This window comes from Molothrus ater, chromosome 2 (genome assembly GCF_012460135.2).
Source record: "Molothrus ater isolate BHLD 08-10-18 breed brown headed cowbird chromosome 2, BPBGC_Mater_1.1, whole genome shotgun sequence".
NCBI lineage: Eukaryota > Metazoa > Chordata > Aves > Passeriformes > Icteridae > Molothrus > Molothrus ater.
In genome coordinates, this window is record NC_050479.2 from 62,675,585 (window position 1) to 62,702,340 (window position 26,756).

The 26,756-nt window shown below is 39.0% G+C and overlaps 2 protein-coding genes across 5 annotated transcripts in view; one reads left to right on the top strand and one right to left on the bottom strand.

Annotated features, from left to right (window-relative positions):
* The window catches only part of RB1 (RB transcriptional corepressor 1), a 71,441-nt gene extending 53,077 nt beyond the window's left edge, over positions 1 to 18,364 (top strand). Inside the window, exons 18-27 of the mRNA XM_036391002.2 lie at positions 10,216 to 10,334; positions 10,757 to 10,905; positions 11,565 to 11,710; positions 12,261 to 12,365; positions 13,333 to 13,446; positions 13,531 to 13,697; positions 14,568 to 14,598; positions 14,920 to 15,065; positions 15,320 to 15,369; positions 16,367 to 18,364. Coding sequence (XP_036246895.1) covers positions 10,216 to 10,334; positions 10,757 to 10,905; positions 11,565 to 11,710; positions 12,261 to 12,365; positions 13,333 to 13,446; positions 13,531 to 13,697; positions 14,568 to 14,598; positions 14,920 to 15,065; positions 15,320 to 15,369; positions 16,367 to 16,440 — 1,101 coding nt within the window. The 3' untranslated portion in view covers positions 16,441 to 18,364. The remainder of the gene's footprint in view (positions 1 to 10,215; positions 10,335 to 10,756; positions 10,906 to 11,564; positions 11,711 to 12,260; positions 12,366 to 13,332; positions 13,447 to 13,530; positions 13,698 to 14,567; positions 14,599 to 14,919; positions 15,066 to 15,319; positions 15,370 to 16,366) is intronic.
* Positions 17,617 to 26,756, bottom strand: part of LOC118691672 (RCC1 and BTB domain-containing protein 2) — a 34,461-nt gene continuing 25,321 nt past the window's right edge. For 2 of the 4 annotated variants that reach the window (XM_036391014.2, XM_036391030.1), the window contains exons 12-13: positions 26,136 to 26,266; positions 19,208 to 22,844 (exon numbers count right to left, since the gene is read on the bottom strand). In XM_036391014.2, coding sequence (XP_036246907.1) covers positions 22,704 to 22,844; positions 26,136 to 26,266 — 272 coding nt within the window. In that variant the 3' untranslated portion in view covers positions 19,208 to 22,703. Of the gene's footprint in view, positions 18,878 to 19,207; positions 22,845 to 26,135; positions 26,267 to 26,756 lie in introns of those variants that run through there. The other 2 variants (XM_036391022.1, XR_004981058.1) reach the window with 2 other exon arrangements.

The following is a 26,756-nucleotide window of genomic DNA, read 5'->3' on the forward strand; positions in this document are numbered from 1 at the left end:
ATGTAAGACCTTTACACACTCTGGAGCTTGAGAGCTAAAGGGAAACATTTTGGGGGGGGCATTCTGTAAGCTCAGCACTTGAAAATCCCTTGTCAGGAGAGGATATCTTCCCAGTCATCACAACCTTCCTGCATCTGCTTACCCCACAGGAAGTAAACAGTAACAAGTTCAATGTGGTTGTTTGTAACTTTAGTAAAACAGAGGTGAAATACTTTGATTAAGTCATGCACAATGACAGTTCATGGGGGATTTCACATTTTTCATTTGTGTTTTCTTGCAGGATATTTGTAGTTTCATGAGATCGGGGAAGCAAGTTTTGATCATTTAGTAATTGAATGCACCTTATCATCCAAGTCAGTTTTACTGCTTTATTGATATGTACTCTTCATGTATTGCCTAATGTCATTGATTTATTGCTTCAGGGAGAGTCTCATAAGTTCTTTCTATGTTCGTGGTGCAGTTTTTAATTGTATGCCAAAGTAATACAATTAAAAGGAGCAAGTGTTATACAGAGGAAGGAGAGAGCAGAGGGCATAAAATTTTCTTGATTTTAAATCCACTCCCTGCTCAGGAGAATCTGAGCACCAAAAAGGGGCATCAGAAGTCTTGACAGTCTTTCAAATCCTTTCTTTTGAAATGTTATTTTAAAAGGAGGCTTGGCTTCCTCATTATCTTTATGAAGGCCCAAGACCCAGATGCCTGTGCCTTGGCAAGATTTGGCTTTTTAGTCCCCAGCTGGGTGTGTACTTCTCAGCATGGCTTTTGTAGAGCCCCTCTGAGGCAACTGGTTGCCCTCATGGGTCCTGCACAAAGCCTCCAGCCCAAGTTCTGCCTTCAGGTTCCACAGTGGGTGGGCAAGGGGCTGCAGGTGGGATGCTGAGTCTGGGTCCTTCACTGCATAGATGTGGAGCACAAAGGTTTCCTGTGGGGAGGGAGCTTTCTGCATTGGTGCTGCTCAAATGTGAAGGGGCTGGTGGATCTGGTTTGTGGTGTTTTGGAAAAAACCCGACCAGATACGATCATTATCTTTTTATAGCTCTAGATTTTAAACCTTGAAGAAGATGTTTTCCTAGATCCCTGTGAATGCATCCAAATAGGAATGCACTGGGCTTTAAGCACCCTGCTGGAATAGGGAGGTTGGATCAGATGCCCCACTGTGTTCCCTTCCAACCTTAACCATTCTATGGTTCTCTAATATGCCACATAATTTTGCTCTAAATACCCAAGGGGGAAATGTTGCACCTTCCAGTGTATTTTTCCAGGACCTGAGCTGGCCATCACTGATCAGTCTTCATAAAAGATTCTTGTGTGGCCATGAGAAAAGGCACTGAATATCACGTCTTACATTATTTTCTGAAAAATAGTACTGGCCTAGTTTGCAGAAATGTGAGCTCAAACTTCTTGCAGATGTTGATGTGGTCCAAGTGTGGTCTGCGTTTACCACATCCACACACTCATTTAGACCTTAGATAAATTGTTTAGATTTTTTTGCACCTTTTTATTGGTTCTGCCTTTCTTTGTCAGCTACATTTGTTGGTCTTAGAAAAAAATTAAAGCTGGTATATTGCATTGTTTTAAGGTTTATTTAGGCTGCTTTTTAAGGATGCTAGAGTAACTTCATGTATATACATGAATATATATATATATATATATATACACATTCCATGTATATGGATGTTCCAGATATTCCACATTTTAGTGTAAGATATTTTTGATATTTTTTGACTCCTATCATTTGCTAAAGGATACTCTTACATATAATAATAATAATAATTAACAATTGTTTCTCTGCTTCAGATAGATGTGAAGCTAATGATGACCTAGTAATTCTGCTGACATAGTAATTCTTGCATTATTTCTCCTATGGTTATACAAATTTACAGTTTGTAGTTATGGAAGCCACCTAATGCTGTAGGTCAGTGAAATTACCCGTGAGGTGAGTGGTGGGAAGTGAAGGAATAACCAGAAAAAAGCTGGGGTGGTAAGGAGATCAGCACTTTTTCTTTCTTTTATTTTAGTAGAAATCTCTGTAGTATCTTTTATTCCTTTTGACAAGGACATGTAGTGACAGGACAAGTGAAATGGCTTTGAACTGAAAGAGGCTGGGTTTAGATTAGATATTAGTAGGCAATTCTTTAGTGTGAGGATGGGAGGCACTGGCACAGGTTGCTCAGAGAAGCTGTGAATATCCCATCCTTGGAAGTGTTAAGGTCAGGCTGGATGGGGCTCTGAGAAACCTGCTAAGTGGAAGGTGTCCCTGCCCATGGCAGGGGGTTGGACCCCTACATGACCTTTAAGGTCCCTTCCAACCCCAACTCATTCTGTGATCTCCCTCAGAATCAGCTGCAACACTTTGAGAGAAAGCAGAGGGGAAAAACACTTAGTAATTGATAAAATCATCAATGTATACAATTACTAAGAAGTGAGTATGAAACAGGTGTAACATTAAAAAAGATATAGATATCAGTGCTTTCTGATAAGACAAGTTATTGAAAAGTTCAGGGTGTTTCTAGTGATTTTTATACTATTTTGTATCACATTGTCAAAATTCAATTATTTATTTTCAATTTGGGAAGAATGTTTTGTTTTGTTTTTTAATGAACTATAATTAATATCCCAAGACCTTTTTTAATATTCTCTTGTTAATTTGATTTCCAGTGCAGTCTTCCTTACCTCTGTTATGCTACATTTTGACTGATTGTCAAATAACTGCTTGTAAGGCAGAAATGCTTAATTGGAAATGTCTTCTTAAATTCTGCCAACTGAGCACTCAGAAGCTCTGTATATGCTTCTGCTTCAAAAGCCAAGCACAGCAGGGTGGCTGCCAGGTCTTGTCTGCCTTGAGCTCATACCAGGGTATAGACAACTGAGCTTGAGATATCTCATCATGATAGTCATACAAGTATTGGCTTAAATTGGAATCAAAACTCTTCTCAGAGGGTGAGCTTCTACCCAGAATGTTGTGACATGGATAGTTTTGTTACAGCTTCAGGTTTTTCTTCTTTGTCACATCTAATTTTCTTCATGTTGAAATGTTTTCCAGAATTGGTTGATAAATCCATGACATAAAATGGTTTCCATGCTCATGTTGGCATGTTTTCTTAAAAAACATGGCATATTGTTTATGGAACTCCAATTTGTGCCATTTTTCTCTTCTAGATTATATGAAGTACAATGCAAGATATTTATAGTCCTTTTTATCTTTTAAATATCACAAGCAGTCTGCTCTTAATGGTTTGAAGACATGTAACAACCCCTACCTAGTATTAACTTTTCTGGGGAATTGCTCTTTCTGTGCATGCAGCTTGGTCACATCCTCTGCAGGTTATCTGTTACGTCTTCTTTTGCTCAGTCTGTAATTGGTTGACTCCTTGGTTACATTGCTAAAAGATATTCTCCTGCTCTTGCAAAAACTGCTGTCTACAAAGTTTCTTGGCACACTTACCGCTTCTATGTTGTTAAGAGAATTGTTTATGGTACATTGTAACTAAATCTGTCCAGCTAATGAGAAATTGGAAAGAGCACTAAACTTGAAACTGAATCTTGGGCTTTAACCGCAAGTCTCAGAGCTGGCACTTCACTGTCACGGTTCCACTTGTACTTGTGAAAATATTTCCCAGAACTGCTCTTAATGGTTTTTCTGGGGACTGAGACTGTGTAAATGAAACCAATAGAAAATGTGAGGCAACACCATGACAATTTGATTGTTACAATAGTAATTATGTAAATAAGTTGTCTTTACCAAGATAGGCATTTTGTAACCCAGACGTTCCTCTGAAGAAAGTCTGTGCTTGAGTGCTATTTTGCTCCCCAGTGTAAGAATTTTTCCTGCATAGAAATAACTATAAAACTGTTATTTCTAGTACTGCCTGATGTTTGTTAACATAATGGTCCCTTAAAGCATCTCTCCTCTACTTCCTGTGCTGAAAATCATTACACCCTGTAGTTTTTTCACAGCTTAAAGCTGCTGGAAAAATTTTCAACCTCAAGATTTTTTCTCTTGATATATTGTCATTTCCAGCAGTCAAGTGGGTCACATCAGGTGGGCTTTGGTTTATTGCACACAACTTCCTGTGCGGATAGTGGGGGGAAACTGGTATTAATTCAGTTGTCCTTGAGACCTCTGGCTCTTGCCCAAAAATCTTGAGATTTGTCCAAGAATTAGTCATACTGAAGCCTGGCTGTCCTGGGAGCTAGATGATAAACTTGCTAATTACTTCAGATACAGATTGTTTCTGCAGCAGCACTGCCAGTGCAGTACTGGAAGCATGAGCATCCCTCTGGAAGATGCTCATAGCAATTGTTTTGGGGAAAAAAATGTGGCAAATGAGCCTAAAATTATATTTTCTTGGATAATGTTCAGCAAAAAAAGGCAAGGATTGCTGTATTTTGTAGTGCTTTGTCTACCTGCATGTGCACTTGTGTGAATTGAGCAGAAAAACTGCTGAAGAAAGTGGTGCAAGAGCTGCAAACCCTGTAGTAGCAACCTGCCCAGGGTCATCCTGAGCAGTGTAAACAAAACAGTTGTATAAAAGCATAGTTCTGCTTGTAGACTGTCTTTCAAAATTCCTTTCAAAGTGATTTTTGAAAGGTTAGCCTCACAGGCTTGGCAAACAGGAGCAGTCCTAATGACCCGGGTTCTTTTTTTCCCTTCAATATTGAGCTGGTGATTGGTTGCGGAGCCACAAACCAGTAACTGTGTCAGAAGTTCCCTATTTGCCAAGCATTATCACTGCTTTGTGTAATATTTTTGAACATAACCAATAGTTTTAGTCACTATGTTGACAGAAGGTCTATCTTCTTTATGGCTAAAAAGTGTTGTCACATAATTCCTTCTGCATTGATAGGAAGGGTGTTTTCATGATGCTCCTGTACTGCTCTTTTAGCGTGAGGTGGATCCCATGGACCTTTGCTAAGAGATGCTCTAAATCATAGAGAATTGGTTAACTGACGTTCATTTGGTGAAGAATAATTTTAGGAGCACAGGGGCTGAAAAGTATGGCATTGATTATTCTGAAATAAAGTCTGATTTCTAACAAGATTTGCCAGGTCTTTCCAGAGACTTCCAAGGAAGAGTAGATTATTGCAAAGCTGTGAGGAGAATGGATTTGCAGCATCATTTAAAGCAATGAAGTGTAAGATGTATATTCAGGCTGTGGCAGCCTGGCTTTCCTTCTCTGAGGAGATTTGAACTGCTTTATCACTAGATAAAAGGAGATCCTCACAAAGCTGGATGACTCCTAAATGCTCAAGTTGAGTCGGATAGGAATAGGACATGTATTAAACATACACACACTGTTTGGAGTTAAAAGCAGATCTGCCAGTATTCTTAAATGAATTAAACTATTAACACTGTAGTTTTTAATATTTTTCTTTATAAATTTCATAAAAACAAGCCCCAGTACGAACATAATTTATATAACACAACTCTTGTGTGAAATTAGGACACAATCCTTAATTTTGTTGATTTTTTTAATGGTCAGTACTATTTCAGTTTAGACTTTGTTTTAGCAGGTCTGAATTATTTCAGAATTCTGGTAACTAATTGTCACGTGAAACTTCTGAAAACACAGTTGCAAACAAAAGCCAACTTTCTGGGCATGCAGTTTTCCCTTGGGAAAGAGGGTTGGAATACCTGGTACTGATCCAGTCCTTGCACTTCCATTCCAAAGCTGTCAGTTCTAAACTGGCTCTGTTTTGCCTTACAAAATCACTTCCATCTTTTATGACATTATGAAGAAGAACATGTCTTAGCATTATGTGTTGTATTGACTGGTTTAATAATCTGAAAACAAGCAAAAGAAAAAAAAAGCCTGAGGCAAAAAAAAAAAACCCAGCACCCAAGGGACCTTGGCATTGAGATATATACACAGTTAAGTGCTAAACACTGCATTAAAATTTAATGTGAACAGATGACTAAAACCTGAAAATATATTAGGAAATTATTACCAAAACAAAAAACATAAAGCATACAGAAAACAAAGACAAAAGCAGATTTTCTTTTTTTAGTAGTGAACTACTAATAGCACTGTTTAGAGTAAAGCTGCTCAGGGCTTTTCCTCTGTGGTCAGTGGATACACCCAAATCCCCGGGGGGTTCTTCCCCATATATAAGGATTTAGAGTTTTTAAAAATATTTTCATGGAAACCAAAGTCCAATTAAACATGTAGTTGGGTTAAAGCCAATATACAAAGATTGTAAAGCAGGGAAGCACCTGTGTGTCCTGTAGTTTAACTGTAGCCAAATAAAGAGTAGCAAATAAGAAATTCTGCCTGTTTTTTCCATAAAAGGAGCTTTCAGATGGGGAAAAATCACTGCAGAAGCTTGTGATGTAAGTGTTGCTGCAGGGAAGCATCCTGCAAAGCCACTCTTAACAAAGCCCCACTTAATGCGCAGAGTTTAGCCTTGGAGAGTTAGTTAGCCCTGAGTATTTTGAGAGGGAACTGAGTCAAACTTCAGCCTTATTCTTCATGCTGATTCCAGCAGCCTTTTGACCCTGAGAAATTTTAACTCTTCATTTCTTGCTTTCTCACTTTTTGCACTAATAAAATGGGGTTTCTGTAGCCATCCCAGGGAAGGTCTTGAATGAAAATCAACATTTTGCTTAATTACTGAAATTCATTCTGTGGCTGCATCTGGTAACATTAATCACTTACTGAGCATTAAATTAACACACAAATTGCAAATCTCCTTTCATGTTAAAGCATTGCATTGGAGGTGACCTGTTCACCTTAAGTGCTGCTTAAAAGCTTTAAAAAGCAATATGAAATTTGTAAAGGTAGCGTGAATAACACGGCTTTAGAGTTCCTGATAAATATTCCTGTTCGATTAAGCTGGACCTGGGGGTTAAAGTTCTTTTGTGATTATTACATAGAGGACTGGTAATTGCTTGGTAAATGATGTTGTATTTCTCTCATTTGAGTCTTGAATACCAAATTGTGAACTGAAGCTGAAATTTGCCCTGATAAGCTTGGAAACGCCCTGCAAGCTGCAGAATGCACTTTGAATTCATGGAATAGAAGTGTTTTTCGTGTTCAAGTATAAAGAAAGGAGACACAGCTGTAATTAAATCCATCAGTTTTACAGCATGGGGGTAGTTGCACTTGAGAAAACCCTGAAACCCCTCTCTGTGTTCCTGCATTGTGGCACACACAGGTTTTTGTGAGGCATCAGTCTTGTCAGTATAGCACCTACTTCTCCAACTACGTGGCCATGCACTTGGAAAGGTACCCATGAGAGTGGTGGGGGTCCCTGGGGAAAGAGCAGAGGGGGCTGCATCTAAAGTCTGAGAAGAAGGTGGAAATGGTGATCAGCAAAACACCTACTTCAAATGTCACTAGGTCTGAAAGCTAAATAAAAGCAGAAAGCTATTTCTGCTTGTGCAGCTGCAGGACTGATAAGTTTGTGCAGCCAGCATAGGTGACAAGGCTGTGGTTTGCTCAGGGACATACATTGAATGGGCTTTCTCACACCCTGCCATTGTTGGTGCTGGTAGCTCTGCACTGCTGGGCCCAGGTGGCTTGCAGCACCCTCGTTGTCTTGCCAGCTTTTTAACCACAGCATCAATTAGTATTTGTGGGAACCAAAAGAGATGTATGGGACTCACTACATCTTACTCTATGGGTAGATGTTTCTGCACAAAAATATCCTCTTGCTGAAGGTAGCCCATCTAACTAACTGATGGAAAGCAGCAGTCAGTTCTCTTACATTCCTGTCAGATAAAATTCCACATGCTAATCAGGTTGTGGAATAGGTTGTTGTCAACAAATGTACAGCATCTTGGACTTTGTATTCTGCTCTGCTCCCAGCCTTTGTGGTGTGGCTGCCCTGTCTGTTCTTAGTGCTTGTTCTGGCTCTGTGATTCTCTGCAGAGCAGATTTAAATCTGTGTTAGCTTTCTCTGTTAGCTTTCTGATGGTTTAGTTGACTTATGTGGGGGTTGTCTGGTTGTTGAGGTTGGCAGGTAGAAGAGGAGTGGAAATGATGCAGAAATAGGCAGATCCTTCTGTGTGTAGCAAACTGCTGTGTCCCCATACCTTATCTAGTGGAATCACACTCCGAATAATGTGAGCAAAATTGGAGCAGGGGTGAGAGAGGACCTGGAACTGCTGGTCTCAAGTGCTAACTCAAGAATAGTAACTTTTGCTTCTCTTTCTAGACCTACCTCTCATTCCCTTTCATCAAGCCCTTTTCCTCCTTCATTAAAACAATACTTTTCCAGTCACTAATCACTAAAATGTGATGTGAATGAAGCAGGGTTCACTCTTAGTCAAGATATCTCAGCAATGATTGCTCTGGGAAAGAAATTTGGGTTCCTCAGAGCAAAGTGAAGTGCTGGTGGGAATAATAAAAAAGGAAGAGGCCAAGTGGCCAGAAGAATGAGAAATGGAGGTCATATGCCTGTGTTTCCTGCAAGGGCAGCACTGAGAGACACAAGTGAGAAGTGCGTGCACTCCTAAGTGAAGGGAAAAATGATGCAAACCAGCCCAAGAGCTGAACTGGTTGAGAAATGATGGAGAAACAACTATGTGGTTATGAATCACTAACTGATGGTTTTTTCTGCTATGGATGAAACAGCTCCAGTATTGCCAAAATCATAATTTAAAAATTGCAGTGTGAAAAATTGTAAATCTTGTCACTCTCACCTTGTTACTCTGAATTTCTATTTGATACACTTAAAAAAAGGTGGGGTTTTTTTAGGAATAAGTCTAAATAAGGAATGTCTTACTGCTAGTTTCAATTCTAGTAAATGTAGTCTAATTTTACTAGGCTATTTCTTATTGCCTTAGCCAGGTGATGCTGCATGCTTTACCTGCATGCTGTGCTCCTGTTCATAGCTATAGATTTGTCATCTGTGCCAGTGCATTTTAATATCTAAAATATGCATTTGGAAGATCAAACATACCAGGAACCACGAGACAGTGCATTGTGTACAGAGCAATGCGCTGACAGATGTTGCTGCTGTCTTTTGGGAAGATCATTTGAGGAAAATGCTGCATGTCTGGTTTTGCCCACTTAATCCTGAGTTTTATGGACACTGCTTCCCCCACCTCTCATTCTCAAGAAGGCATGTATTTGCTACCCAAATGTTCCTCTGTTGCTTCAGGAGTTCTGATGCTGCACTGGTGAGAGGCAACATTGTACTCAAGGATGAGTCTCCTGTTTAAAGAAAATAAAACAAACAGAAACCATCAACCCCGTGCTTTCAAATTTATTTATAAATATGGTGTCAAAATACTTTCCCATGTGGTCTTGCTGTCTCAGCATAATTCTACTGTGTGTGACATGCAGGCAGGCTGAGACTTTGTTTCTGCAGAACTGCTGTTTATTACTAACATCAGCAGAAGGGCTGATGTGGTTTCAGCCAGAACCTCCTTCATTCCCCTTACATTCTCTCTGCTCCTCTCTCACCTCCTACCTCAAGCTTTTTGTTTCTGATGTATTCCAGAGGACTTGGTTAAAGTACTGGTAGTTTGCCTCAAATCAAAATTAGGGTATTAGGATTTGCTTTGGGCCATGAGGGCAGAGACTTAATGTATCCAGAGTCACTCTAACTCTTTCCAGAGGTGGCTCTGGAACATGATACTAAAGAGACTGAATAGTCCCCAGTGCAGTTAAGTGACTGTGATTTATATATTATTTATATATATATTATATATTGTTGAATGTAAAATATTGGGTAAATGTTGTAGCAAAAATGGATTGACAGTAGGTACAGCACTTTCAGTCACCAATGGACTGAGATTTCCTTCAGCTGTTTTTTGGTGGGATTTTTTGGGTGTTGGTTGTTTGGTTGGTTTGGTTTTGGATTTTTTGGGGTGGTTAGGAGGATTTTTTGTTAGTATTGTTCTGTGTTCCTTGAAATGTGATATTTTGTCTGTTTTGTTGTATTGATTATTCCTCTTTTCAGAAATAGCTTTAATAGGAAGTAGTAAGGGACTCTAGAATACAGCTAATACAACTGTCTCAAATCTGCAGTTAACCTATATCTAATGGACTGCTGTTGAAACAGGAAAAACAGCATTTGATGTATTTAATAACTCAAAATTAAATGGTTAAAATTAATCTTTCAATGTATGAGTGTTCTGAAGTATTTCAAAGCTTTAACCTTCTGTTGAGGTTCACATTTTGGTAGTTGGTTTTAGAGAAGGAACTAAATCCATTCAGAGTTGTTGTCTGTTCTTAGTGTGATGCAGGATTCCTGTCATTTTTCCAGGGGTCGCCTCTGTTTGATCTTATCAAGCAGTCGAAAGAGCGAGAAGGCCAAGCTGATCAGCCTGAACCCACTTCTACTCCCAATACACCTTTCCAGCATAACCACACTGCTGCAGACCTGTAAGTGAATGCCTGAGGTCTAGGGAAATGTGAAATTGATATTACCCTTAATATTAATATAATTGATATTACCCCTAATATTCAAGTCCACCTGTATTCTGTTTTCCTACTTCTTAGGCTTGGTACTTAAGTTTTGTTAAACCATTGTATTTGCAGATATTTATTATACATTGAAAGTTAAATCAACTGTTGAAATATTTTTCCCCACCCCTATAAAATATGTAATTGTAAACTGTTACATCACTTGCCTAGGAATAAACAAGCCCCTTTATCAGGTGTTGGGGATAACAGGTCACAATAGCAATTTATTTCTTCTGATGGGGAAAAGGGAAGAGTTCCTGCAAGTATTATTCATGTAGAGTTGCATAATGAAAATTCTTCATCCTATGGTGTTAAATGCTTAATATATGTTGAACCTCTAGCTATCTTTCTCCTGTGAAATCTCCTAAGAAGAAGGCATCTGGACCTCCTCTAAGTGCTACTTCCCCTCCAGATGTTCCACCTGCTGTGACCCCCCAAACACCGCAGAAACCGCAGAAATCTACCTCCCTCTCTCTATTCTACAAGAAAGGTTTGTTCCTCCTGCATGTGCTGACATTGCAAAGTTATCTCTTGCTCTTTATCATTTTTGGGTTTTGGCACTCAGCATTTCTGAAAAGTTTGTTGTAGAATCTTTAGTGAACACCAGGCAAACCTCTTGAAGAACGAGCAAAATGGTGCCAGCCGGTGGTTCCTGTGTGCACTCTGCAAGTTAGAAGTGAAAACTTCCCTCTCCTGGCTGGAAGAATGTCCATAGGGGCTCTGCTTTTGTAGCATCCTTTTCCAGCAGTGACCATGAAGAGATGTCATGTGAAGGAGGACAACCGGGCAGACATGGCTGGTGCTTTCCCAGGCTTGGTCTTCATCCCACCTGGGGGGTTTGCTGAACCTTTTGTGCTGTGTCTGCATAGTAACTCTCAGCAGATGCGTGTTCCAGGTGCTTGTTCAAATTGACATAGACATACATGTGCAGTGGTGTTTGCTGGGGCCTTCCACGTTGTCTGCTGTCTCTTGTATGAAAACCTTCTCCATTTATTTTGAGCCTGGCTTCTACTACCTTCACTTGATGTCTGGTAGCTTTTTTCCTTGCAGACAGTGAGCAGCACAATGCTGTCCCTCCTTCATTACATTCCTTTCATTTTGGATGCTCCTGTTACAACAATTGCAGTTTATTTTTCTTTGTTTCTGAAGTGTATCTACTGGCCTATCGTCGACTCCATACCCTGTTCCTTCACCTTCTCTCCGACCATCCTGACCTGGAACCCTTGATCTGGACCCTCTTCCAGCACACACTGCAAAATGAGTATGAACTAATGAGAGACAGGCACCTGGACCAGGTAACAAGGACAAAAAAAGTTTTAAAAAGTTAAAAAGACTCTCCTGAACAAAATGTTCTTTGTATGTTCTTAGCCATTAGAAATTGTACTCTGGGGTTTTTATTAATCTCTTGATCACTGAAAGGAGGACTTAGTTTAGACTGAAGTCTGTCATCTCAGTTTTTTAAGCACTGGCAATTACTTGATATGGCACCTAATAATACAATTTTGAGCTTTTTACAAAATAACAAAGACAGATCACAATTTCTAATAATTTGCATAAAAATATAGTGATTTTCTTTGCGAAGACAATATGTGTGGCTGATAAATTTTTTTGTTATTATACTCTAAAATTGCAGCATATGGTAGGAGTTTGAGAAGGTACCATCAGCTCCAATTAGTTGTTTGTCTTTTAGGAATGGAGGTAGCATTATGTTAACTTATGTTCTAGAAGTTCTTTTTAAGTTGAGTTGTCTGCTAGTTTATAGAGCACAATCAGTGAAAGAAAGTTATTTCTTAACTTGAAATGAAGAAGCTGAATTAATTTGCAGTTGTCTTGTTTCTTTAATAGATCATGATGTGTTCCATGTATGGCATATGCAAAGTAAAGAATGTAGATCTTCGATTTAAAATGATAGTTTCAGCATACAAGGAGCTTTGCAACACAAATCAAGAGGTATGGAAGTTTTTAAATGTTATTCCTCCATAAAAAAACCCAGAAAACTCCTGCTTCACTGCATCTCCACTTTGTGGAGGAGAAAGCTGACTCTAACATTAAATATCTGCTTAACATCTTGCATAAATAGTTTGGTAACTCTCCTCAGAAAACAAATTTCATTCCATCTTTTGAAAAATATGTAACAATGGTTTATGACTGTATTTCGAGTCTAGATGAAAAATTTATGTCTAGAGCTAATAAGATTTTCAAAAGTAACACAAGTTTCTTTATGAGTTGTCTAACTTCCTTGGAACATTAAGGGAAGAGAAGCAGATTACTTTCTATAGAAGCTTTCAACAGAAACACGGTTTGATAGCAAATAGAGATGTATGGCTATGTATCAAACAGCTTTGTATGTATTAAAGTTGCAGGCTTAATTCTAACATGAAGAAGTTCCTTCCTTCACAGGAACTTCAAAGTACTGAAATTTTTGCACAGCACAGTAATGAAATCTATAGAAAAACCCTCACCAGTTAATGGAACTGTAGCATCCCCTCAGTAGCAAAATTTCTCATAGTGTATTTGCGGATCTTGGCTAAACTCCAGACTTCTGTCTCCAAGCCTATAGAACTATTTTATCCCCATCAGGTCAGTAATGAGTTTTTTAGCCTTCCAAGGCATGCACAGTAGTCTAGACTTTTTGACACATGGGTGTGAAAGCAAATTGTACTTAAATTTGGAAAATGTTAGAACTGTGTTCACACCAAGGGGCTGTGCCAGTTAATGAAGTAGGTGCTGGTGTCCAAACACATTTGAAAAAATCTCCAGCAGTTTAGCGAAGTTACAATGGCTTGCATACAACTCATGTGCCATCCTAGCTCTTAATCTAACACAGACTTTGAGTGACTTTATGAGTTTGTCAAATGTAAAATTTTCATTCCTTGTATTTTTTTTAATCTGTGTATGATTTTATCACTCTATGCAGACTTTCAAACGTGTTCTTATCCGAGAAGAACAATATGACTCCATCATAGTCTTTTACAACTTAGTGTTTATGCAGAAGCTGAAAACAAACATTTTGCAGTATGCTTCCAGCAGGGTAAGCCATTATCTCTGTTCATTATTCAATAGACTAGAAATATATAGGCAATAAAACCTTATGATTATTTTATTATTTTTATAGCCTCCCACTCTGTCACCAATCCCACACATTCCTCGCAGTCCTTACCAGTTCTCCAACTCTCCTCGGCGTGTCCCTGCTGGCAATAACATCTACATCTCACCTCTGAAGAGCCCATACAAATTCTCTGATGGGTTTCAGTCACCCACAAAGATGACTCCAAGGTCTAGGTACGTTGTTGACAAGCATTTTTGGACTAAATTTAAGGTATTTGGGGGATATTAATCTAAGCAAATTGAAAAACTGCAGTCTAGTTTGTCAGTAGTCTGTGGCTATCATATAATTTCTGATTAATAGTTTTTATCCTGTATTTGGAATCTTTATTCATCATTCAATGCTTTTCTGTTGTGCTCAAGGAAGTTTTTTGTTGTTTTTTTCCTCTTTTTTTTTTTTACCCCCTACCAAAGAAGAGTTTCCTGACCTGGTTGCTATAAATGTTGTTGGCTTTGACCCTGCATCACACTCCTGAAAAACACAGATTAGCTTTGTCAGCTTCTTTAAAGAGAAAATATTTTTTGCAACAAAATGTTTGTTTAGCTGGCTGAACAGAACATTTCAAACTGTTGGTTACTGGTTCTTAGCAGATGAGGATGACAGTAAATGTACCAGCTTCCAGTGGCTTTTCAGACTTGGATCAAGTGAGTCCCACTGTGCACAAAAGTTTAAATGTTATTGTGTATTTAGGTTGAAGTCCTGCATGACTTTGATTAGCAGACACCTGAAGGTGGAGATGAGAGGATGATTGTCGGGGTACCCAGCACTGAAGGCTCTTCTTTCTGATACAGGACAGACGATGGGGGCCTCTGATTCTTTCAAGCCACAATTTCATATCTATCTGTGTGATTCAGTTTGTTTGGTGATTGAGCATGCAGTGGCTCAAAGAGAAATGTCTTAACACAGTAAAGCACAGTATGGATTTGCACTGTTAATGCAGAGAGAGAGGAAGAGACCTTGTTAATACCTTGTGTTAACCTGTGCAAATTAGTCATTGCTTCTGACATTGTTAAGTGGTGCTTAAACTTCTCTTCTTCATTTGGCAGAATTTTGGTGTCCATTGGAGAATCATTTGGGGTGAGTTTTAACATCTTGATGTCTGGTATTAAATGCATGTAACTTTTGGAGGAATGTGGTAGCCTGCTCACATCTCTAGGGCAGGCCAATGAGTGTGCCTGATTTACTAAAGTAATTATAGGGAAGGACTGTTAACTCCTTTCAAATATCTTGACTTCACCTTCAAAATGTGTTGCATTTTATTTTAGTTGCTTTGGCACAAGATAAGGGTTCTTAAAACTCCAGAGTTTTAAGAACTCCTAATTTTTTTGGATAATCTGGAAAGTTGGAGTGGTTTCAGGATTTATTGGCAATTCTTACCCTATATTCTTGTCACTTCAGACTTCTGAAAAGTTTCAAAAAATAAACCAGATGTTGTGCAACAGTGAGGGCCAGCTGAAGCGCAGTGCAGACGTGGGAGCTGCTGCCCCGAAGCCACTGAAGAGGCTGCGCTTCGATATAGAGGGGACGGACGAGGCAGATGGAAGGTGAGAGATTGCCCCGGGCTTTTCAGAGATCTGGCATATATTGGGCTCTCGGGGCCTTCATCCTAACTTCCTCCTGATAACCCTGTCTTGTGTTAATTTGTGGGCTTTAGCAGCTGTATCAAATGAGAAATGGAAGCATGAAGCTCTTCATTTACATGCTTTGGTGTAAAAAAGCGACTCCCATGATTTAAAGTTTAGGTAATGAAGGTAAAAAGTTATTTTTATTAACTTAACCTTATGCTTTCTTTCTGTAGCAAACACCTACCCCAGGAGTCCAAGTTCCAACAAAAGCTTGCAGAAATGAGTGAGTATTATAAAAAGGATATACTACTTTTCTCATAATCTGTGTGCACTGAGTGCCTTGGATAAGAGTGCTTGGGCCCACTCAGATGAAAACATTGTTCAACACTGATGTGATTTGGGTAATTTGCTTAGCTTTTGTACTTCCTGCATATAATCTTGAAAATGCAGGTTACAAAATGGAAATTTATGTACACAGGAAAACCGTATGTATGGTTTTTTGTTGCTTTGCATTTATAGGGAAATGTCTGAGACTGCTTTTTCTTCTACTGTGGGTCAGCATTTTTTCAGATCTTATGGCATCACTTTTCTGTTTTGAAATGAAATTCAAATCTAGCTCATAAAAAGCAAAACAGCCCCACCCCCATGTCTGAGTTGTATTTTCCACTTGTGAGAAGGAGCACACTTGGCCTGGCCAGGCTTTCTCACTCTCTGAGAACCTGAGCTCTTCAGCTGAGCAGATTTGGCCATTAAAAACCTCTTACATTGCTCATCAAGATAGGTATGAGTGTGGATCCAGGCACCTCTATTTTAAGGTATGGAAAATGTTTCAGTGTTGACTTATGGCAGGGGTTAAGAAGGAGATCTCTGTCTGTTGTGCAGTGGTGTTGGTGTCTGCCACTGAGGGGAAAAGGCATTCCTGGGCAGGCTTTCTCTGGGATGTGGGCACTGCTCAGCCCACAGCCTCTGCCTGGCGAGATTCCTGATGTGACACGGAGCATCTGCCCACCTGGAGGGTGGAAATGGACACAATGAGGGGACAGAGACAATGAGAACTGGAGTGAACAGGTGGAAGGGATTTCATAAGATCTGTAAGACTGAGCAAGAATGGCTGAAACAGTGCAAAATTAGGTGTTCATCCTATAATGAGGGATTCAGTTTGTTTACAATAGAATAATGTACTTCTATTCCTTGTGTCATTACAAATTTTTCCAATAATCAGTCCAAAGTAATTATGAAAAAAATATTTCATTCTTTTTCTTTGTTGGGTTTTCTCGTAGCATCTACTCGAACAAGAATGCAGAAGCAGAAGCTGAATGATGGAAATGATACCTCAGCCACTGAAGATAAGTGAGATTCTTCTCAGGACCAGGGGCTGCACTGCCAGCCCTCTTAAAATTGTTTTTGTTTTACAGCCTTCATTAATAGAGTTGCTTTTTAGTTGCTTTCTATTCCAAACTGCTAGTTGAAAACATTTGTACTTTTTAAATTGTTTAATGTTTTCCCATTATACTTTGCCTTATGATGTAGCATATATACAATGTAAGCCACTGAATTTAATTTATATATTTTTTGAGGATTTTTAAAAAGTCTTGGAAAGTGTCTGAATTTCCTGTTGCAGCATTACTGATTTAAGCCAGTTCAGGCTCGTTGGATTGAATTTTTTATGTCTAAAGGTGAAATGTTAGCTAGAATGATTTGAAATGCACTAATTTTGTTTCTTAGATTTGATTATTAGATTTTCATTACTTGCAAATTTTGAAAATGGTGGGCCAATTACTGCAAAGACTTTTTGTCTCTGTTCATAATTAGCACATCAAATTCCCATTAAATTAAATGGGACAGCAGCTGGGGGCCTTGCAGAGAAGGGGCCTCACCTCAGGAGTACAACCCGAATTTGAAGTGAACTCATTTCATAGCCTTACTACTGAAACCAACACTTGGCATTTTGTAGTTTTGCTTCCCCAGCTCCCACTCCAGTGTCATTTTGGAAGGCAGTTACACTGGCCCTCAGTTTGAATTTCATGGAGTATGAATCCCATAGAGATTCATCCCAGAATCCCACATTGAAACTTCCCAGAAGCTGAAGCTTCTTTCCCATATGCGGAGTAATTGATGTGCCCTTTCTTATCTTGGGAAATCTCAAGTATTAGAAGAAAAAACAAAACAAAAACCCCAGAGAAACCCCCAAAAACCAGAAAACCTAAACCAAACCTGGGACACACAAGATGTCAAAATTCTAATGATGCAGAATTTCCTTGATTTCTTCAGATTTTCACCTAATTGTAGCCAAGCCAAAGAGCCTGAGGAACAGCTGGAAGCTGAGGGTCTCCAGCTGGGTGCCAGGTAAGAGCAGCCTGGTCTCTAAAAGCACAGGCCATCCCCAACTGGCCTTACTGCAGCACCTGTAAAAACCTGAACGTGGTGAACCCACGTTGGGAAAATCCATCTGCCTTTACTGAAAAGGCAGATAATTGGGCAACTTGTCAATGGTTGCAACTAGCAAAAAAACCCAAACAAAACCATCCAATACTTTTTTCATATTTTGTATTTGTAAGTTACTGATTCAGATACTGGAACTTTTCTTGCAACAAGAAAGTTTTGTTAAAATAGCCAATTAACAAAAGCACATGTTTTATTTCCAGTGGATTAAAATATAAGCAAATCAATTGTCCTGCTTCAAAATTACCCATTTTTATGACTTTTAGCTTTTGCAGCTTCTTAAGTCAAGAACAGGTACAGTAAAAAAGCATGCTATTAATGGCACAAACATTTTAAACCAATGTCTTCCAGGGAGCTTATTTACAGATTGTTTAGCTGATTCTAGAGTATTTAGAGTAGGAAGTTTTTTAAAGTTCTTGTGTTGATTCAAAGCTAACCCTAGAACTACTAAAAATTCTATGAGCAGCAAAACCTGTAAATTAATTTAAAAATAATATTGAGGGGTGTTTTAGACTCAGTATGGCTTCAACTTCCTTACTGAAAAATGTACAGAATGTTCTGGAGTACCTTATGTTTATTTTCTCACTTTTTGCAGTTTTACAGACAGGATATATGTTAACATTGGGGTGTACTGACTGTAAGCTCTGTTACAGCAGTCCTTTGGCTAGAGGGATGATACAGAGTCCAGTATCTACACAGATTCATTCTTTCTTTACTGTGACAATGTATTTTTTTTTGTCAAACAGACTGAAGGCTTTACATCAAATGTACAATATTATTTTATACAACTAATCAGTTTCTTGCCTTTCAAGATAAATAAAATAGCTTTTAAAGGATTTACAGTCAGTGATTTCCTTATATTAGGTGATTTCATATGGTACCTATCCAAATAAATACATATTGAAACTAATGGCTTTTTATTAGATATGGAAATCTTACTATGTTTGACAGCACTTTTCTTAGAGTGAGGCCTTGCTGTACTAAAAATGGCCTGGAATATTGAAACTGTTCCAGGAAAAAAGAAAATTTGGAATCACAGCAGAAACTGGGCACAAAATGTGATGGCCATTTTAGGTGCTTAACACCAAGCATCAGTTTCTGTAGAAAGCTGAAGCTGCCCTGGGTGTAAGATGAGGTCAGGTAAATTGTATCCTTTAAAGGCCCATTTCTGTCCATTGGTGCTTAAGGGAATGGAATCTATCAGCCTGGCTCTGTAGCCATGTGAAGGTGGATGAGCTGGCTCCCAGGCTCTTCATTTGATGTTTTATACCTTAATCTCTTCCTGCTGTCCACTGTTTCCAAATGCTGTTTGTTCTTACATGTCATAGAAGCTTATTTCTTCTTCCCTGCTACAAGCGGAAATATTTTAAATGTAACAAGCTTGTCATAATATACATTTGCTTAAGAAACAATGATTAGTCTTCTGAGGACCATTTTATTAATCACAGTTTAAGTCACCAGGGCATTGATTTCTTTTAAAGATGGAAATACACTTGAAGACATTCTCCACCTTACAAATGTGTTATCTGGTGATAGTGATTTCCTAAGAACACAAATAACTTTCAAGGTACCTCTGTGAAATATTATCTGCTTTACTTCCCCCCCCCCCCCCCAGTCAATTCAGTCTGCAAGCATCAAACTTTCTTCATTTTTACTGAAAAGAAAGGAAAAAAGTCCCATTCAAACTGTTTTAAATATTATGGCATTTTTATTAATGGTTTATTAAACCAGGTAAGCTTATATAGAGCAAAAAAATCATTTATGTAACATCCGGCTGTAAACTTTCTACATCATTGGGTGGTGGCCAAAGAATCCGGCCTCTCTGGGGCAAATAAATGCTCTGTTTTACAAGGAAAGTCCATGGACAGTGTTCAGATAATGTAAAAACAGCAGTTTACATAGTTACCAAGCATTGTAACAGAACTCTACAGGTGGATACTAGATGACAAGGCAGTGCTGGCTTTTAGCTTCAGTTAGGAGAACCTTCAAATGATCCTACCCATGTAATGTCTTTTTTCTTTTCAGACTCCTTTCTTGAAAACAGAACATTGCTTTTTATTTAAACCCCAGACGTTTGCTTGACCAAATTTTCACTTTTTAATAAATAACTTTTTTCTGTGGTATTCTAAAACAGAACAATACTTTATTAAATATTTAGTCTGCAAGATACACAAACACTAGGTTGTTGCAGTCTATCTCACCACAGTAAAACACATCCCTAGTTTCTTCTGAAATGTCCCACAGTTGGGTTTCAATATTTACATACATGCACCCACATTTAACCACCTAAGCCAGTAAGGGTGGTTTTTATTTGAACACATGCAATGAAAATTTTAAAAAATTAAATAAATAAATGTTTCTATGAATGTAACACTATCACATGCAGGTCAGATGATACAAAATAAAAGCCAACACTGACACATTGGACCTTTAGAATCACCCTCATTCAGTCCAGAGATGCTTTTTCTCAAAATTACAGGCTTTGTCAAGTATTCTGAAATTGCAAGTAGGCTTTAATGTGTATGGTTGGCTGGAAATAATGAGCAGGAAGGAAGTAAATTGGAAAAAAATGACACTTTGTTCTATTAAGCCAAAAATGTCTTGTTCCAAGCAGCATGCCATTTCAGCTGCAATCCCTGTTCACCTACTTTGTTATGAACTTGAGCTAATGGAGGAGAGTGGTGTCCCTCTCCCGTGCTATCATTCCATGGCCTAGTGTCCCTAGAGAGCCAGGGAAGGTTTCTGATCAGATGCTGAGTCAGAAAAACCCCCATCATTTAATGTTTATAGTTTTTTGTTTGATTCTTCTGAGTAAAACAACAGAAGTGCGTGGAGAGACCTTTCATAATCCACACTTTAGGAAAGCTGCAGTGACCACTGCCAAGCCAGCAGCAGGTGTGGGGGTGCCCAGCTGGTTCCATTTCCCAGTGGGACTGGATGTGTGCCAGTGTGATGCCATGGGGGTGGGTGGGACAGGGGCTGGTGCCAGCTGCTGCCCCAAGGCTGGGATGTGGTTGTACACCCTCGTTCCGTGCACTGCTACCCTGAAGAAAGTGCTGGCAGGTGAAGCTGGCATCTCAGGCTTACCCAAGCATCTGGAGCCGTGGCTTACGTGGAATCCCTTGTGCCCACACTGGTATGATCAGTGCTGGCCTACAGCACACAGGGTCGGCAGCAAAACTGTGCCCTACAGTGACACTGTTTCACTGTCTGCAGGAACCTCTGGCTGTCTGCTGGTGCCAAGTGCTTCTCAACACAACTTTAACAAAAGTGATTCCTACCCCCCCAGCAAACCTGTGTTTTTGATGAATTGGCATTATGTGTTGGAAAGGTTTTGACCACTTCTGTTTGAATACAAAATACTGACACAGCTGCTAAGAACAGACTTAATGCTGCTGGAGGAAGTCATACTCATCACAGAGGGGGTGGAAGAATGTGCTTGTTAGCAGTAGATAATCCAATGTATTTCTAGGGAGGGTCTGAGGCAAATGTCAAAACCACAATTAAATATTTACCACAGCATTTTCTAAAAAATTTGCTCATCACCCTCTTCCTAAGTAAATTCTGCTACCTGTGTGCTTCACCTTTCCACTCACACACAGAGGGCTTGGAGGGAAGGGGGTACTACTCACTACTCCTCTTCCTCTTTTTCCTCCTACTGTTCTTCAAAGAACAGAATTGTTTGAGAAATAAGCTTCCAATATAGTAAAGAACAGCTATTTCCACCTTAGACATGAAGATGTGATAACTTAAGGGAATTAAGTTCTTAGAAACCACATTTGAGGATTAGAAAACATCATCAAAGGATGCTGTGGCACAGCAGGGACCTGCAGGAAGGCTGCATGACTACTTACATAATTATATTTGTGTACTGAGCCTGGTCATCCAGCTTTTTTCTTCTCCATTTGTAAAATACTGCAAAAGGCACTTGAAGTCACTACACTCAGTCAAAATCTGAAATTCTCAGGGTTAGTTCACGGTTACCTGTTAGAAAATTCAAGTAAATGCTCCATAAACTCCACATCTTTTGCAATGGGGCAAACCTCACTCTGTGCAGCACTGGGTGGGTTTTGCACCTTAACTCACTTCGGCCAGTTAGGAATGAAGCATCTCCTCTACCTCAGCCACCGATGAGCAGTGGTGGGAGAGAGGCATGGCCAGAGGGCATCTCCTCTCTCCTGAACAGCCCTGAAAGGAAAGTGGAGTGGTCACCTCACAGCTCTGACCACAGGAGAATCTGAAGTGCCCTATTTGGACAAGTTACCTTTATCACCTTTTGGAATATAATGTCAGTTCACTCTTAAAATTTAATTAATTTGAAGTTACCACTTCAAAATCACTTTTTCTCCATTTTTCTGAAGTTGATCTGTCTGAGGAGAGATAGTAAAACAGGAATAAATAAGCCTCAAGCAGAACTTGAAGAAAACTTGTTTGGGTTTGTAACTAGGTGGTTTTCTTAGTAGGTAAACTTGCAGCATGATAATTCACACCCAGACAAACTTGACGAGTGCTTCCATTGGAGTGCCAGGGACATGGCCTGGTGGAATGGAAAGGGAGATCTTTTGCATTCTGGCTAAACAATGAGACAAGAACTCAAAATTGTAATATCCTGCTAAAGATCCTCATAAATTAACTCCCAAATAAACACCAAGTGAGACATACCCTCCTACAAACCAGAAAGCCTCTCATCCTAAAGAATTTATGGTACTTTACCAGAAAAACAAGTTTGTGTCTTCACTGGATTATAAAAAGAAGCCCATTATGGCATATTAACTGAATTTTGAGACAAAAATACACTATGAAAGTTTTAGCAGCAAAGAGGTCACTGTGCCATAAAATCCAAACACAGACTGTTTAAAAAAAAATTAAAATTAGACAGACTAGATAATGACAAGCTTAGTTTGCTTGACTTTGGGTGGGAAAGGGCAGTTACTACATTAGATTTTTGTGTTAAATTCTGGCTGTTGGCAATGAACAGTCACCACACACCTACACTGTAGCCATCCTTACAACAAAGTCTACATGTTAGTGGACTTCTACACACTCCCTAAGCTGATGGACACCAAGACTTTCCTTCCAAACCATTGCACATTCTGACCACGGAGGAGTTCTCCAAAAGAAAAGTATTTCCAGAAGGGAAGAGGATGTGCTCTTCAGCTTGGTAGTAGCCAGACCTCAATTTCGGAATGCTCCCACTCTGCTGGCTTTGCTAATGAAGTTTTTCAGGAGGTCATGGTCCATGTCTGCAAAGCCTTGAGTTTGTGTAACAACAGTCAAATGGTTTATGCAAAATCTGAAGCAAAATTCTTCCAAGTCCTAGGAATAAATTTGAGTAATTTGTATTATGAATGACTGATAAAATTATTAACATTGTTACTTTGTTTCAAATCTGTCATTTAATTAGGAGAAAATACACCAGATTGCTGCCATTCTCAATCCCTTTTCCAATCCTTTTGATGAGATCACAAATGATTGGATGAAGATTTTTCATACAAACTATTCAATAAACCCACTTTGAGAAAACAGGAGTAGCCATCTAAATCAACTCTAGAACTCAACTCCATCACATTTACTAGAATTTACAACACATTCATTAGAAAAGTTACCAACAAGTGAAGCCATCAAATTGCACCAAACAGAACTATTAGAGCATCAATAACTCATTTTCTTGTCCTCCCTGCACTGCATTCAGTAGTGAATGTCCTGTGAAAAACAGCAGATCTGCTAGTCATGCTCAAAATAAAAGCAAAATATGATAAAAAAGGGGATGAGGCTTGCTGGACACAAACTGCATGTTAGGATACATGTTAGGCAAACTAGGAATTTAATCCCTCTGTCTAATGGGATTCCCAGATAGCACAAAAGGTTGTGTCTTGTCCTGGTCTCACTGTAAGAGGATGCTCAGCAGTTCAGCACAGGATGGGTACAAGCCATCAAGCCAAACAACCAGGATTGCATGCAGCAAATTCTTCCCACTCAAACTCCTCACAACAGTGGCAATCCTTCTCTCCATGCACTGGCTCACTCTCCTTTAGTTGGCTCCTATGCAACAACTTGCTGTGAAGAAAAATTAATTAACTTCTGCAGCCAGAGCTGGAGCCAGCAGCAAGGAAGTCAGAATTAAACCATAAACTATAAAACTCGTCAAGGGTTACAGCAAAAAGAGTAACCCATGCCAATTTGATTCTATGTTAACTACACAAACATTGCAGCCTGGGATTAATAGCAGCAAGATACTGAGCAGACTACCTGTGCATTTCCTTTTTAAAACTTCTCCTTAGATTCCATGTTTCAAGATGTAACTAAAGCATCAACTGAAGCACAAAATATGCTTAAAGAAGAAATATGGTATAGCAAATATCTTTTATCAACAACTACTGGGAAAGTAAAAAAAAGAATGAGAATAGAAGCAGCAAAAAAACAGAGGAAATCAAAAATGTAGACAACCAAAGACAGTGACACCTTAAGTTCCAGCAGACTTCTGAAATGGTACTTTTAGAACCTTAGCTGCTTTACAGTCAATGTGTGAACTTTTACGCTAGCTAAAACTATCAGCAGCTAATTTATCTGATGCTGTAATGAATAGGACCATAGATTATAGAGAATCCTGGTCACTCATTTTGCAGTTTCAAGAAATACTGTCTTTTTAAATTCTGTTTTATAGAAGATGATTAGCCTAAACTTTGCTACAGTGTATATGAGTATATATACAGTATATGAGAAATATACTTAAATAACTTGTAGCAGAAACTCTTTGTATTTTCTGAGGATAAGAAAAAATATTTTTGTACCTTTTAAATCCTAACAGATGTATACAGTAGTCAAGTTAGTCTTCATTTAATTTGCAATGTGAATGGCATGCCACACACCACTGTAATCTTTCACTTGCAGTGTTCACATTTAATGACAAAAAATAGAATTCTATCTCTTCAAGCTTCCAAAACATGAGGCTTCTTTCATAATTCTTTTGGCAGTTTTCTACTGAGGTCCTGACACTGCACATGGTTCTCAATGTAGTACACTAGAAGATCCTGGTTTCTTCCATGATTCCTTAGAGGTTATCCCCATGTTTTTGAAATCTTTTTTTAAAGAAATCTTTGCTGCACTTCCACCCCTTTCTGAGCTGTGGATGTAGGGAGGAGGGCAACAACACACTCCTGAGTTTGGCACATGCTGCAGCCAGGGCAAGTGAACCAATTCCTCATCTGACAATTGTACAAAACGGTTACAAAGTGTTTTGAAAGAGCAAAACACTGAATCATAGAAGGAAGAGGAGGATAACATGTATTTAGTTATCCAGCAATCCCTTTTATTGTGCTTCAGGCCTTATGAACTCTGGTACTTTGTTCAGGCTAGTTTTACTACTTCACAACACACCTGAACAGATCTTTACCTCCTTCACCAGATACAGACCAACCAAAAATACTTCTGCTTTGAAGATGTTCAAAAATTTTGGAAAGTTTGTAAGAGGAGAAACTAAAGAATAAAATTTTAATGAAAAATTTGCTGTTAAGAACCAAACCATTGGGTCATGCCTTCCTGTAGAGTTTTCCCTGCTATGCTGGGCTTGTAGCAGTATAGCACACTGAAAGCACAAGTCCTTTTGGACCCAGCCATCCATGCCCTCTGCTTCTGCTACCTGGGTTACAAATGCCTTGTAACTGGCAGCTTGCACTCTTACTATCTACTGATCTCTTCTTATCCTCTCTCTCAATGCACAAAACTCACTGACTTCCAGTCTCCTCTTTGCAACTCCTACACAAATCCATCCCTGTAGTTTGCTGTCTCCATACAGCACTGACTACTGCAACGTTTTAAATTCAGTGTTTGTTTCAGTCTCTTCTACTTGCCTCCCATACCTGAAAGGTATTTATAACAATGTCCCCTACATCTGAAATACATAAGCAGACTTTTTGAATAATAAAACCCACCACACAGTTATTTCCACAATCATCACAGCACTAGGAAGATGAGAAAAGGAAAATATCTTTGAAAGTATTTCTTTACCAAAAAAGCATGCATAACAGGTTGAGTGCTAGTGACTCATTCCAGAACCAAGGGCAGAGCAGATGACAGGATACGGGGGGAGTATTAACAATAGGTAATTTATTGTACGTCAGCATAATTCATTGTAAACAGTACTGCTAAAGTGGATTTTTTTTTCAAAAGCACAAGTGTAAATATGCAGGGACTTTACAGCTGACTCCTTCCACTGCCTGTAAAAGTCAGCACCAGAATAATTGTACCAGATACTGGCAGACAAAATGATCAGGTGGAGAACTCTGGATTTTGCCCTTTCACTTCCTAAGGCAGAGATGTAAATGGCAGTGAGAAATTTGTATGCCAAGCCCTGCAATGCCACATGACAAGGAAGGAAGCAGATTAAGAACCCTGACTCACAGGGGCAAGCCAAAAAGGCAGGAAAAAAACACTAAAATGGGAGTTTTAAAATTTTTATTTAACAGCTTAAAAAGGGGAAAAAAACCATTTGTTAAGCCAGAAAGGGAAATTACAGTAATCATGCCTCATCAGTTAAATACAGTCATGTTTACATTAGGCAGCTTCATTTCTCAGAAAACATCTGCTTACCTGAGGAGAAGTTCTTACCTGAGCTTCGTACTTGACAGCAGCAGAGAGGAGAGCGATGGCATTCTCTTCACAAATGCCTTGTTTGATTGTTTGCTGGCAAAGCTTTTTCAGTCTGTTTTCTCTATACAGTGTTGCCAAATCTAGCAGCCCTGTGAAAATTTATACAGCTTTAACTATTCTGGTGCAAAATCTATTAGTGGCTTTTCAAATTAATCAATCATCCTTTTGTTTTAGGCTGAATTAATCAAAGACTTGCTCTGGTTTTTTTCTCTAGATGATGTGTGCATTTTTAAGGTCCTCTACAGACCTATCAAAAAAGGAACCATTTTATTACTATGGAAGTGTTCTGTTCTCTTGTTCTCATTCTGGACATCAATTACTGGCATACATCCTCTTAAGTTCATGCAGGGAAGAGCTGCCTTTTCAGTCAGGATCAAAAATTGCTACAGCTACTCAAACAAGTAAACTTTCAGGATAGAATAAGTGCCTTTCTAAATAAAAGAAAGTTCTTAATAAGAGCAACAATGAGTTCTTTCTGAAAACTTTTCACCTTTGATCTCATTGCATGCCCACCACTCATTCTCCTTGGGCATGTTTCCTGCTACTGCATCCTTTCTTCCTGACACCTGCCAAATTCAA